Source organism: Plecotus auritus (assembly GCF_963455305.1).
Source record: "Plecotus auritus genome assembly, chromosome: 5".
Lineage (NCBI taxonomy): Eukaryota > Metazoa > Chordata > Mammalia > Chiroptera > Vespertilionidae > Plecotus > Plecotus auritus.
In genome coordinates, this window is record NC_137776.1 from 86,367,596 (window position 1) to 86,383,494 (window position 15,899).

At 36.1% G+C, this 15,899-nt stretch overlaps 1 protein-coding gene across 4 annotated transcripts in view; it reads left to right on the plus strand.

The window, feature by feature from the left end:
• DPP10 (dipeptidyl peptidase like 10) overlaps positions 1-15,899 on the plus strand; it is a 728,831-nt gene that overhangs the window by 571,101 nt on the left and 141,831 nt on the right. For all 4 annotated transcript variants that reach the window (XM_080667876.1, XM_080667877.1, XM_080667878.1 and 1 more), the window contains exons 6-7: positions 6,247-6,299; positions 6,401-6,482. In XM_080667876.1, the coding sequence (XP_080524002.1) occupies positions 6,247-6,299; positions 6,401-6,482 (135 nt within the window). The remainder of the gene's footprint in view (positions 1-6,246; positions 6,300-6,400; positions 6,483-15,899) is intronic.

The window sequence follows — 15,899 nt, forward strand, 5'->3', positions numbered from 1 at the left end:
GAAATCTCTTTTAACTGCGGTAATCATAATTAATTCACGCCTACTCCTGTCAATATATCTTTGGATGGTGGCTTAATAGGTCTTTCAGAAATGAATCTTTTGCAAAGCTGTAGTCATGCTTCCTGTCTGAGGTCCCTGAAGAGATGTACAGAGAAAGAAAGTCATGCTATGAGTTGTAACCAGACGGACGTGAGCTCAGATTGTAGCTCCATTTCCTACTCACACGTTCAGTGCTTCCAGAGCCCATCATGTGAACTATGAATGATAGCATCTTCTTGAGGCTGCTTTAAACATCAAATGATATATGCAAAGCACTCAGAAGAGTTAGGTATACAGCAAATGTTCATGTCAAGAATTGTTAGTTATACGCAGGATAAACTTGTTTACTACATTGGCTGCATTTTCCTCAACCCTATTAGTCCCTTCAATGCCTAAGTCAATTGTTACATTCTTTATGATGCTAACTTGAAGCCAAAAAGATGAATTGCTTCTCGGAAAGCCTATACATTTATAATCTGCAAGTCCTTATTTAACTCTGACCTTTCACAGAGTGCCCCATTGCTAATGGAATGTTTCTTAACCTTGGAACCCCAACTGCATCAAGAGCTGCTTGGGGACAGGGGTCACATTTATTATGGCCTTTTCATTGGGCAAGGTACTTAACTTATGAGTTTGTGCATAATCAGTATCCCATAAATGTTTACAAACTGACAGACAACATACAAGAGTAAATAAAAATTATCAACTGATACTCCTTTATATGTTGTACTATTTTAAAGATAATTTTTATTATCACAATCTTTTTTTTTAAAATAGTATTAGTGCAATGTGTGTGTCAAAGAGGTTGCTTAATAAAGAGTTGATGAATGAAGCTAGTTTTCTTTTACACAGCATGAATTCCACCATTTGGGATAACATCTATACTTTTCTTATTCAAGTTCTGGCAGGCCTTAAATATGCCTGTTTTTTTTTTCTTTCTTCCAGTAATAGCCCAGGCTATGTTTATGTTATTTCATTATTTGAAGATTCTGGATTTGCAGAATTTCCCAATTTCCAGGATGTATTTGTAACCTCAAAAATCAATGCTCACTGTACATCCTCTGTCATCTACATGTGCAGGGAAGCAGACATGTGAGGTGCATGGTGCACACTTTCTCAGCTGAGATCGTACAAGGCAGCCCTTTATTTTCTTATTTCACCTTTCATACTGTGAAACGTCTTTTACATGGCCTTATTTGTACTATGTTTTTCACATGCTGATGCTTTTTGTTGATGGTTTTTCTATTTAAAATATCCCCCAAACATAGTGCTGAAATGTCGTTCTGTGTTCCTAGTTACAAGAAGGCTGTATGTGCTTTATAGATAAAGTACCTCTATCAAATAAGCATCACTCAGGATGAGTCAGAATGCTATTGGCCATGAGTTCAACGTTAATGAGTTAACAATACTAAATATTAGATATAGTGTCTTCATAAAGAAACTTATATAAAATAAGATTATGTGTTGATTGGTTGATGAAACTGTTATAACCAAAGGCTCACAGCAACCTAACCCTGTATTTCTCTTAGAAGCAATGGTTCAGTCTTTGCTAATTCAATGTATACAATGACTTATAGAACATAAGTACAACAAATAATAAGAATTGATTGTACCATTCTTAGTAATTAACATTTAGTAATCAACCACTTCTTGGGGATCCCAGAGTAATGTAGAGGTGATGTGGATCAGATTGCATTGCAGGATCTTATGATACTTTCTGTACCTCCCAACAAATACTTTTTGGCATCATGATATGGGATGATTGGACATTTCAAGGACACCTTCTAAGAGTAAGCTTTGATCGATATTTTGCATATTATATCTCAGTTTTGCCCCATGCCCATTACCTCAGCCATTGACTATTCTTTTTTTTTAAAATATTTTATTGATTTCTTACAGAGAGGAAAGGGAGAGGATAGATAGTTAGAAACATCGATGAGAGAGAAACATTGATCAGCTGCCTCCTGCACACCTCCTACTGGGGATGTGCCTGCAACCCAGGTGCATGCCCTTGACTGGAATCGAACCAGGGACCCTTCAGTCCGCAGGCCAACGCTCTATCCACTGAGCCAAACCGGTTAGGGCAGCCATTGACCATTCAAACTCTGTAACAAGCAGTGGAATATCACTTGCAAAGATGAAATGAATATGTGATTTTTGACTGTGAAATGTCCATGTCCCCAAGGTGCTCAGTTTGGCTCTTGTTATGCAGCAGCCAAACTTTAGAGGAAAAAGACTGTCTCTAACATTAGTGACTCCACTTTTATCCTCTCATCTTGAATCAAGACTTACCTAGTCAATGCCTTACAAGAACCATTGATAAGAGGAAATGAGGAATGTTAACAAAAAGAATACCAACTTACACCATACACAAAAATAAACTCAAAATGGATAAAGACATAAACATAAGATGGGAAACCATAAAAATCTTAGAAGAAGCCATAGGCACCAAAATAGCAGACTTTTGTCATAGCAATATCTTTACCTATACAGCTCCTAGTGCAATGGAAACTGAGAAAATAAACAAATGGTACTTCATAAAAATAAAAAGCATCTGCACAGCAAAAGAAACCATCAACAAGAAAGCCCACTGCATGGGAGGACATATTTGCCAATGTTATCTCTGATAAGGGTTTAATATCCAAAATTTACAGGGAACTCATACAACTTAACAAAAGGAAGGTAAACAATCTAATCAAAAAATGGGCAAAGGACCTAAATAGACACTTTTAGAAAGAGGACATACAGAAGGCCAAGAGTCATATGAAAACATGCTCAAAGTCACTAATTATCTGAGAGATGCAAATCAAAACAACAATGCGGTACCATCTCATACCTGTCAGAATGGCTACCATCAACAAATCAACAAACGACAAGTGCTAGGGAGGATGTGGAGAAAAAGGAACCCTTCTTCACTGCTGGTGGGAGTGCAACTGGTACAGCCACTGTGGAGGACAGTATGGCATTTCCTCAAAAAGCTAAAAATGGAACTCCCATTTGACCCAGTAATCCCACTTCTAGTAATATATCCCAAGAAAACAGAAACACCAATCAGAAAGGATATATGTACCCCTATGTTCATAGGAACACAATTTACTATAGCTAAGATTTGGAAGCAGCCTAAGTGCCCATCAGCAGATGAGTGGATTAGAAAACTGTGGTACATCTACATAATGGAATACTACACTGCTATAAAAAAGCAGGAATTCTTACCATTTGCAACAGCATGGATTGAACTGGAGAGCATTATGCTAAGCGAAATAAGCCAGTCAGAGATAGATAAATATCACATGATCTAACTCATTTGTGGAATATAAAGAACATCATAAACTGATGAAAAAAATAGATACAGAGACAAAGAAGCATTGAACAGACCATCAAACCTCATAGGGAAGGCATGGGAGGGTTGGGTGGGGGGATAAGAGATCAACTAAAGGACTTGTATGCATGCATATGAGCATAACCAATGGACACAGACACTGGGGGATGAGGGCATGTGCCAGAGGGTGAGGGCATGTGCGGGGCGTTGGGGCGGTTAAGGGAGGCCGGGGGGAGGTCAATTGGGGATAAAGGAGACATATGTACTATATGAAAATAAAATATTGATATGTTAAAAAATGAAGTGCTATCCAAAGAAGGAAATAGATACAAATTAACACAAAGTGAATTTAGACCAGTGCACCTTAATACAGATGATCACTAAAGCTGAATCCAATTGTCATTGAAAAAGCCCCTTTTAAAATTGCTGCAACACTATGCAAACAAACAAAGAGAAACCTCTACCTCTAACCCTGTTGAAGATTCCTCCTACCCCACTCATTATATTCTGATGTGGGCATCAAAGGCTATTTTAACTATGAAATTACAAAACGAAGAAGTATTTGAGATCTGCTGGGACCACACAAACACACACACACACATACACACACACACACACACACACACACACACACACACACACTACACCAAGGGCAGTGGATTTAGAGGAAAGAGCTCTAAACTAGGAATAAAGGACTAGATTCTAATTATCTGTAGATGGCAAACTGCTGGCTTTGTAGGACACCTACAGATGAGCCTGAAATCCTGCACCTTATTGCTTCAACCTGTTAAGGGTTTAGGGGCGAGTCAAGGTAAACTTCTTTATTGTGGTCTTCCACCTCTACACACCAGCTGTGAGAAACAGATGCTGTGTCAGGCTAAGAATTACAGGACAGGAAGTGGATTTCCATATCCCCCTCCCCAAATCACATCATTTAGAGGACATTTAAGTCCTTTGGAGTCATTCATTGAGAAGAGCCAGCTACGTCTATGACAAACATCACAGAAAGAGACCAGATTCAATGGTTATATCCAGGTTTGCCTCAGTCACTGTTTCGGCATGCTTTGCCTAAAAAGTAATGCACAGCAATTTTTTTTCTCTGAGGATGGATGTGAGCCTAGAATTCAGGTATAGTCCTAGATGATTTACAGATAGGATGAATTGTTTACATTACTCATAATGTCATGTACACATGTGTCTGCTTTGAAGGTCAAGTGATCACTTGGCAGTGTGCTTTGGCAACAGAACTTTCTGAGATAAAAAAAAATGTTTATAGATGTGGTCACATTTCTCACCTGTCAGCCATAGTAGCAAATTCAAGGCTCAAAATATGTATTCATTAGGGAACTGTATAGAATATGATGTGAATGTCAAAATAGACACCAGGAAAAATCATTTTATGTCTACAACTCTCTAGTGAAGGCAATCTCAAAGTTCAGTTATTTCAAAAGGAAGAAAGCTTCACTGGAAAACACAGTATTACAACATATAGAGAAGGATTGTTATTACACTACAGAGAGAAATTAGTATTGCTTTTCCAAATATGTGGAAATCCTGTTTAATTGGAGCTATTATTGCACTGAGAATAAATAATACATTGACTTCAAAGGAATTTTAATTGGCAGTATTATACAATGCACATCCACTATAGGAATAAAATAAGCTTTTTACAATTGTATGCTGAAAGTATAAGTATAATATAAGTTCTGTAAAATCTGAAAATAATAAGTTAATATAGCTAGAGAAACATTTTCTTCACCAGAACTAAATAACTTAGAGAAAAATAATTTTCACTGAAATACAACACATTCATCATCTCTTTCCTTAACCTATTTTTTTGCATTTTTCCTCATTTACTCAGTAGTCCACTATTTCATCATTTCCAATTACTAAGAACCAAATGTAGAAATATCTTTGCATTATCCACTATGGTCCATTTTTGGGATTTGATGTCATCCCATCATAGGTTCGTAATCCTTGGGAAGATGGCCTTTAAAAAGAAACAAGGTTCTTTATTAGATGGTACTAACATCTCTTGAAGATCACATACTTGCAAACAAATATTTAATATATTATTTTCAACAATTACTATGAAGGGGTTAGGGGAGGTATCACATTTTGTTTCCAACAATAAACACCTCAAGCTATATGAGATTTTCCCCATCAGAATCATTACTCAACAAATACTGTTGCATGTTGCATGCAAACATGACTCTGTATTAGGTAATGTGGAGGATGTAAAGGTAATACACAACTGGATCTGACAGCATTCTGGGGAAAAGAAGACACATACTTAAAATAATTATAAAGTGTACACTACAGGGTGAGAGTGTCCTGAGAGTCAGAGTAATCTGTGAGAGAAATGGAATAGGAGGAGGAAAATTTTCCACCTGAGTTAGGATAGGATGGCCTAGAAAGAAAAAGTTGCGACTATACAAGGGGAATTTGTCTAATGCAATGGAAATATAGACTAGATGAAGGGAAGTAGTGGGATTATAAGAGTGGAAAAACAGGTAGACTCCAAATACCAAAAGCCTTAAACATCAACAAAACAGTGTGAACTTTATTTTATAGATGATGAGGAATCACTAAATATTTTTAACAAGAGAGAATTCTGATCACAATTATACTAAGTATAGAGTGGACTGAATAAACATGCTGGTCGGATAAAAGTTAGAAGGCTACTGCAGGAAGGCTTGGAGAAGGTAATGAACCCCAGAACTGCAGTAGTTCACATTTTGATTTCTCTCTAAAACCAATACTTGGCTACCCTGGAATTTAATAAAAACATATATATATATATATATATATATATATATATATATATATATATATGATAGAGCCTTTATTTCAAACTATAGTTAATAACTCTTTTCTTTTAATTTCAGATTTTTCATTATTCGTATACTGCTTCATATGTGATTTACAACATACACACTAGGTAAGTTCTTTGATTTTCTGGTTTTCATGAGAAATTGTACAAATAAATTACTGGTGTACATGTCAATCTGTTCATGTAAAAAATATTTACCTTTTTTCAAGGGAAGTTTGGGAGTTAAACCCTCCAGAAGTAGAGGACTCCGTGTTGCAGTATGCGGCCTGGGGTGTACAAGGGCAGCAGCTGGTAAGCACAGGCACTGGGATGCACAAGTATCATGAGCCGTGGCCCTAGGGAAATGTTTACAGACCCACTTCCTTGTAAAAATTGTCATTATATATGTTGTCTATTTCCCTTTATTTCTTGTTCCTAGTGCTCTAATTTAAGAATATATCAAATAATACTAGCATTATGTTATCATTTAAAGAATCTATAAAGAAATGATAGTTCTTAATTTATTATCATAGCATTGCCAGTTTATAATGCTAGTTAATAATGAAACCTAGAAGATAGTCAAGAATACCAGGGTCGAGTTCTTTGATATTTCCACTATATAATGTTGTCAATGTTATTTATCCTTATAGTACTTTTTCAGGGTAAAAATTTAAGACAGAAGTCTGCACTTGATAGTGTTCTTTTAAGACAGGATTTTAAAATCATATTTTGGAATTATCACAAATTGAAAAGGGAAATTATTGATGTATAAAACAGTTTGAACAACACTACATCTGTATGTATGTCTCATGGTGCCCATATAAAGACTTCAAGAGAATGCTGCTTATGCTTCATTCAAGTGTTATGCTTGCTTATGTGACATGTGTGTGCTCAAATGTATCACTCATTGCCACTTGATTTATAAATTATGTGAGGTTTATGCTTCTACCAGCAACAGTGTGAGAGCTTCCCTTCTTCCATATGCTCACCAACACCTATTTTTTTTAGGCTATCTTATTATCTATATACCTATATATATATAAAAGACTAAGCAACCATTATGACTGAATGACCGGAACGACTGGAATAACCAGTCGACCAGTCACTATTACACACACTGACCACCAGGGGGCAGACGCCCAACACAGGAGCTGCCCCATGGTGGTTAGTGCGCTCCCACAGCCAACCTCCCGTGGCCAGCCAACCTCCCCCGGTCCCTCCCCCTGGCCAGTCCCTTCCCCTGGTCAGCTGGCCAACCACCCGAGGTCCCACCCCCCTTCCTTCCCCCTGATTAGTCCAGCCCCTATCAGGACTGGGCGAGATGGCCCCGATCAGCCCTGATTGCTGGCCAGGCCTAGGGACCCCACCTGTGCATGAATTTATGCACCGGGCCTCTAGTGTGTTAATAATGACATTAGTGTTTCTTCCATTCCAAGTTTTATACTATCTATTTTGTTAAAATCTTGCACAAGCTACACTATGAATGTGTACAGTGTTATTTTTGTGTGTGTATAAAGATTTTAAAAACTGTATTCTATTATAGGTTTAGGATTAAGCTTTACCTTTCTTTTTTAATATGTTTTGGCAATTTACACAATTCTAAAAACCCATCTCACCAAATTTTTAGTTTTTATCACAATAATTTTATAACATTTTAAATATTATTTTACTATTTGCATTTTTTGTCTTTTCTGTCCTAATGTTATTTATAAGATTTATTTCTCTGTTTTCCATTATCAACTTTGGTCGATATTGGTAAATTTTACATTTGCCTTTTCAAGAAGCCAAATTTTAACTTTATTTGATCCTTTCCTTACAGTGTTAGGGTTTGATTTTTATTTTCTAATATAAACACTGAAAACTATAGAATTTTCTAAAAATTTTGCTTAATCTTCATTCAACATGTTTGATATCAATATTTTAATAGTATTTAATTTGAACATTTTAAAAACTTTTATTATATGTTCTAATTTTAGGTAGGTAATTTGATGCTTGCTTTTTTTTCATTCAATATTATTTTATATTAGTTTCAGGTATACAGCATAGTGGCTAGACAATCACATACTTTACAAAGTGTTCCCCTGGTATTTCCAGTACCACCTAGCACCATACATACTATATTTTTTATGTTGTATTTTACATTGTTGTTACTATTCTGTAACTACCCATCTATACTTCTCAATTTCTTCACCTTTTACACTGAGTCTGCTAAAACCCTCCCCTTTGGCAACCATGAATCTGTTCTATGTACCTACGAAACTATTTTTGTTTTGTTTCTTCATATATTTTGTTCTTTAGATTCCATATAGAGTATAAGTGAAATCACATGGGATTTGACTTTCACTGACTGACTTATTTTACTAGTATAATACCCTCTAGGTCCATCCATGCTGTCTCAAATGATAAGATTTCATTCTTTTTTATGGCTGAGTAATATTCCATTGTGTATATACTGTATATCTACCACCACATTTTTATTCACTCATCTATTGATGAACACTTGTGTTGCTTTCAAATTTTGGCTATTGGAAATAATGCTGCAGTGAGCATAAGAGTGCACATATTCTTTCAAACTAGTATTTTGAGTTTCTTTGTATATATATTAAGAATTGGAATTGTTTGGTCATAAGGCAGTTTCATTTTTATTTTTTAAATAAACTCCATACTGTTTTCCATAAGTGGCTGCACAATCTGCATTCATACCAACAAGGGTTCCCTTCTCTTTACATCCTTGCCAACATTTGGTTGTTTATTGATTATTGATAATAGCCATTCTAAAAGGTGTGAGATGATACCTCATTGTGGTTTTAATTTACATTTCCCAGATGATTAGTGATGTTGAGCATCTTTTCATGTCTATTGACCATCTGTATGTCCTCTTTGGAAAGTGTCTATTTAGGTCCTCTGCCCATTTATTTTTATTGGATTGTCTGCATTTTTGGTGTTGAGCTTTATAAGTTCTCTATAAATTTTGGATATTAACTCTTAATCAGATATTTCATTGGCAAATATCTTCTCAAATTCAGTGTCTTTTATTTTTGTTTTATTGGTGGTCTGCTGTGCAATTTTTTTTTACTTTGATGTAATCCCATTTGTTTATATTTTCTTTTGTTTCCCTTACCTGAAGAAATATATCAGAAAAAATATTGCTAAGAGAAATGTTCAGGGTTTTGCTACCTATGTTTTTCTTTTAATCTAGGAGTTCTATAGTTTTGAGCTTTATAATTAAATATTTAATCCATTTTGAATTTATTTATTTTTTATGTGGTATATGAAGGTGGTATAGTTTTTACTTTTTGGCATGTATTTGTCCACTTTTCCCAGCACCATTTATTGAATAGATTGTGTTTACTCTATTGAATGTTTTTGCGTCCTTTGTCAAATATTAATTGACCCACATGTAGGTGTGGGTTAATTTTGGGGCTTTCTAATCTGTTTTATTGATCAATATGTCTGCTTTTATACTTGTTTTGATTACTAAAGCCTTGTGATATAGTTTGATATCAGGTAGCATGATATTTTCAACTTTGTTCTTCTTTCTCAAGATTGCTGTGGCTATTTGGGGTCTTTTGTGGAGATTATATATATATACATATATATATATATATATATATATATATATATATATATATATATATATATTCCAGTTTTGTGAAGTACACCATTGGTATTTTGATAGATATTGCATTGAATATATAGATTGCTTTGTGTAGTATGGGCATCTTAATGATGTTAATTCTTTCAATACATGGCTTTCATTTATTTTTATTTTCTTCAATTTCTTTCTTCAATCTTAGGTCTTTTATCTCCTTGGTAAAATTTATTTCTACATATTTAATGTTAAAAATATATATGTTTTTTATTGATTTCAGAGAGAGAGAAAAATAATCATGAGAAAAATAATTAATTGGCTGTCTCTTACACACCCACTACTGGGGATTGAGCCCGCAACCCAGGCATGTGCCCTGACCAGGAACAGAAGCATGACTTCCTGATTCATAGATTGACACTCAACCACGGAGCCACACTGGCCAGGCTAGGTATTTAATTTTTTGATGCAATTGTAAATAAGATTGTTTTTTTAGTTTCCCTTTCTCTTTTTTAAAAAATATATATTTTTATTGATTTTAGAGAGGAAGGGAGAGGGAAAGAGAGATAGAAACATCAGTGATGAGAGAGAATGATGGATTCGGTGCCTCTTGCACACCCCACACTGGGGATCGAGCACGCAACCTGGACATGTGCCCTTGACCAGAATCGAACCCGGGACCTTTCAGTCTGCAGGCCGACACTCTATCCACTGAGCCAAACCAACTAGGGCTAATTTCCCTTTCTGATAGTTTATTATTGGTGTATAAAAATGCAACAAGTTACTGAGTATTAATTTTATATCCTGCTACTTTACTGAATTCATTTATCAGTATAATCGCTTTTAGTGGAATCTTTAAGATTCTCTATATACAGTATCATGTCGTCAGCAAATTATGACAGTTTTAATTCTTTCTCTTTTTTCCCAATTCAGAGGCTTTTTATTTCTTCTTCTTGTCTGATTGCTATGTCTAGGACTCCAGTACTATGTTGAATAAGAGTGGTGAACGTAGACATCCCTGTCTTGTTCCCAATGTTAAGGGAAGAGCTGTTAGTTTTTACCCTTTGAATGTGATGTTAGTTGTAGGTTTGTCATGTAGGGCCTTTATTATGTTGAAATATATTATCTCTATTCCCACTCTGCTAGAAGTTTTTGTTTTTTTAATCATAAATGAATACTGATTTTGTCAAATGCTTTGATGCATCTATTGATATGATAATATAATTTTTATTCTTTGTTTTATGTACTATATCACATTAATTGATTTGCTAATATTGCACCAACCTTGCATCCAAGGAATAAATCCCACTTAATCATGGTGTGCAATCTTTTTAATGTATTGCTGGATTGAGTTTGCTAATGTTCTGTTGAGGTTTTTTTTTTTTTTTTAATCTATGTTTATCAAGGATATTGGCCTATATTTTCTTAGTGCCTTTCTCTGGTTGTTGAATTAGGACAATGCTGGCCTCATATAATAAGCTTGTGAGTATCTTCTCATCTTGTAATTTTTGGAATACTTGATAAAGATAGATGTTAGCTCTGCTTTGTATGTTCGGTAAAACACACCTGTGAAACTCTTTGGTCCAGGACTATTTTTTAAAATCATTTTTTTATTTTCAATTATAGTTGATATACATCATTTCAAATGTACCCTCCAGTTACCAGACATTATATAACACAATATGTGATCATCTCAATAAATTCCACACCCACTCAGCACTACACCTAGTTATTAGAATATTACTGACTATATTCCCTATGCTGTACTTTACATCCCCATGACTATTCTGTAACAACCAATTTATAGTTCTTAATCACTTCACATTTTTTGTCCATTCACCCAACCTCCCTCCCCTATGGCAACCAACAAAAAGTTCTCTGTATCTTTGAGTCTGTTTCTTTTCTGCTTGTTCTTTTTGTTTGCAGATTCAATTGTTGATAGATATGTTTTATTGCCATTATATTGTTGATATTTTATCTTCTTTTCTTCTTCTTAAAGAAGACCCTTTAACATTTCATATAATACTGGTTTGGTGGTAATGAACTTCTTTAGCTTTTTCTAGTCTGGGAAGCTCTTTATTTGTCCTTTGATTCTAAATGATAACTTTGCTGGGTAGAATAATCTTGGTTGTAGGTCCTTGTTTTTCATCACTTTGAATATTTCTTGCCACTCCTTTCAGGCCTGCAAAGTTTCTATTGAGAAATAATCATTCTTATGGAGCTCTCTCATAGGTAATTAACTGATTTCTCTTGCTGTTTATAAGATTCTCTGTCTTGCCCTAACCGGTTTGGCTCAGTGGATAGAGTGTTGGCCTGCGGACTGGGGGGTCCCAGGTTCGATTCTGGTCAAGGGCACGTACCTTGGTTGTGGGCACATCCCCAGTGGGAGGTGTGCAGGAGGCAGCTGATCGATGTTGCTCTCTCATTGATGTTTCTAACTCTGTATCCCTCTCCCTTCCTCTCTGTAAAAAATCAATAAAATATATTAAAAAAAAAGATTCTCTGTCTTTAACCTTTTGCATTTTAATTATAATGTGCCCTAATGTGGGCATCTTTGGGTTCATCTTAGTTGGAATTCTCTGTGCTTCCTGCACTTGTATGTTTATTTCCTTTACCAAGTTAGAGAAGTTTTCTGTCATTATTTCTTTTTTCAATAGGTTTTCAATTTCTTTGCTCTCTCTCTCTCTTCTCTTCTGGCTCCCCCATAATGTAAATGTTGATACACATGAAATTGTCCCAGAGTCTCCTTTACACTATCCTCATTTTTTTAAATTATTTTTTTCTTTTTGCTATTCTTATTGGGTGTTTTTTGCTTCCCTATATACCTAATTGCTGATCTGATTCTCAGCTTCCTCTACTCTACTGTCAATTACGCATAAATTATTTTTTACATTAGTTAGTGTATCCTTCATTTCTGACTGGTTCTTTTTTATGCTGTTGGGGCTCTCACTAAGTTCCTTGAGCGTCCTTATAATCAGTGTTTTGAACTCTGCATATCATAGATTGCTTATCTCCATTTTGTTTAGTTATTTTTCTGGATTTTTGTTCTCTTTCATTTGCCATGTTTTATTGTCGCCTCATTTTGGCCACCACCTTGTGTTTCTTTCTATTTATTAGGCAGAACTGTTCTGTCTCTCTTGTTTGGTAGTGTGGTCTAATGTAGTAGGTGTCCTGTTTGGTCCAGTGGCACAGCCTCCCTGATCACTACAGCTGGGAACTCGAGATACAGCCCCTGTGTGAGCTGTACACCCTCCTGTTGTAGTTGAGTCTTGATTGCTTTTGGCACATTAGTGGGAGGGATTTACCCAGGCCAATCAACTACAAGGACTGGCTCTGACCACTGATCACCAACCTTCGACCACTGTGGAAGATCAGCTCTGCAGAGACCCACCACACAGAGCAGGACTTAGTTCAGCAGGGCTATATGCCCTCTGAGTCAACCCTTGAGTGTGTCCCTTGTGGAGGTGATCTGAACCTGTCCACTGGGTGTACTGGATCTGGGACCTCCTGGGAGGTGCAGGCCAAGGTCCACCATGGTGTGTATTCTGACGGGGGCCATCTGGAATGAGCTACACAATCATCTGAAGATGGCTATTACTTGTGCTGGGCTTGGAGGTTCCCAGGCAAGGCCAAGCTTTGAGCCAAGGCCAGCTGCTACTAGTGCCAGGACTTGGGTGACTTAGTGAGAGGTATGGGCTCACTGAGGCCAGATGCTGCTTGTTTGAAAGATTTTAGGGAAAACTGAAACATGAGCCAAGATAGGCCGTTTCTATTGAAAAGCCACTGGAAACAGGGTGGGTGGGCTTGAAATTTGAGGAGGGCAGGACCTTAGGGAGTCACCAGGGTGGGGCAAACAGTGTGAGTTAGGTTGATGGAATCTCCACTTGCTAGCTCTGTTGGGGGAGGGCTCATAAAAGGAACAGTGGCTTCTGCCAGTATTTCTGTCTGGGAGAAAGCTATCCCTCCAGCTCTTGCCCTGGTGACAAACAATTCAGTTCCTCCCATATGTCCCTGGTGACTTTCAAGCTGCTGTCCTGTGCTGGAGCTCAGAGCAAGTGAGTCCAGGTAAGTCCGTGTATGAGCCCTTTAAGAAGAACACCTGGACTACAACAGCCTTGGCCTCCCTCCACAATCCATGCTGGTTTTTACTGCCAGAAGTTATGAGGACTTCTCTTCCTGGGACTGGAACCCTGGGCTGGGGAGCCCAGTATGGGACTGGGTACCCTCACTCCTCAGATGGACCTCCACAGCCTTGGTATTCCTGATGGGCACTTGGGCTGTTTCCAGATTTTAGCTATTGTAAATAATGCTGCTATGAACATAGGGGTACATATATTATTTCTGATTGGTGTTTCAGGCTTTTTAGGATATATTCCTAGAAGTGGCATCACTGGGTCAAATGGCAGTTGTATTTTTAACTCCATTCTGTTTTCCATAGTAGCTGTACCAGTCTGCATTCCCACCAGCAATAACTAGGGTTATACATCTGATAGGGGGTTAATTTCCAAAATATATAAAGAACTCATACAACTTAACAAAAGGAAGACAAAAATATAATTGTAAAATGGACAAAGTGCATGAATAGACACTTCTCCAAAGAGGACATAGAGATGGCCAAGAGACATATGAAAACATGCTCAAAGTCACTAATCACCATTGTGATGCAAATTAAAACCATAATGAGGTATCACCTCACACCTGTCAGAATGGCTACCATCAACAATCAACAAATGGCAAGTGCTTTATAAATGTATTCCATGTGACATGAAAAATATTTTATACATGCCTATTAGACCTCTTAATAATTACGTTTTTAAGATTTTTATTTTTTTTTTACCATTGATAGTGGGTATATGGTCTTTTTCTTTAGAATCCTATTAGTTTTATATTATATAATTTGAACTATATGAGGCACAAGTGGCTTTTAATGTTAAATAACTCTTTCAGTAAATTGAGTTTCTTGATACCCTTATTATTATGTTTATTCTATTTACCTTTAATAGTTCTGATTGACAAACCCTAACTCTTATCTTTAACAGAACCTTTTAAAATAAGTTAAAATCTTCTAGATTTTTTAAAATTAGAATTGCTGCATAAAGAACAGCTGGTGGGCTGAGGTATGTTTCCTATTTCCCATAAGTTTCAATTTCCTCATATGTAAAATAGAAATTTCTATACCACCATTTTATTTAGATAATTATTGGAGAAATATAAATGTTTCTTTTAATGAGATTAATATTATTGTTATTTTTATTTCATTTTATAAATCTAAGCAATAATTTCTTAAGCAAAATGGTGAGATAGGGAACTAGTACTAGAAATTTCACATCACAAGAAGGCTGTAGAATAATATACTGTTACTAAATGATGCTCTTTTCATTGGAAACAACTTCTGGATCCTGAAATACCCAGGAAGTGGATATACCTGGCACAGAGTTTCTTCCAGTGACTGATCATATGACAGTGGCCAAATCACTTTTCCTCTTGGCACCTTATTTTCATCAGCAGCAAAATGAGGGCATTTGCTTGTGCTTCTCGGCTTTATTCTTATTACATTCTATTTAATAAAACTCTAAACATTAGTTTCTAACTGTTTTAAATGGATATTATTTTCATTTAAAAATTATCAGAATGAATGGGATATGGAAAGGAGAACATGAAAGTAGAAAAGAGTTAAGGAGTGATTGCCCTGACAGGTTGTCTCTAGATATATAGCTCTAATGTTTTTATTGATTTTGGAGAGAGAGGAAGGGAGAGAGATAGAAACATGGATAAGAGCAAAACATTGATTAGCTGCCTCCTGCATGCTCCCAACCAGGGATTGAGCCTGCAACCTGGGCATGTTCCCTGACTGGGAGTCTAACCCGAGACCTCTTGGTTCATGGGTTGATGCTAAACTACTGAGCACACTGGGAGCTATATTTTTAATGATAGTTTGCCACTCAGAAATATCTCCAGAGTCAGCTGTGCAATAGATTAGTATTTTGGAGCAGGAAAAATATTTTTCCACATGCAATAACAGCTTTCATTGTGTCTTGGTGAATGTACTCCTCAAACATAGAAACTTTTAAATGTAATATTAAAATAAGTAACTAATTGTAATATAGAAAAGTATCAACAGTAAAATAAGGACTAGTTAT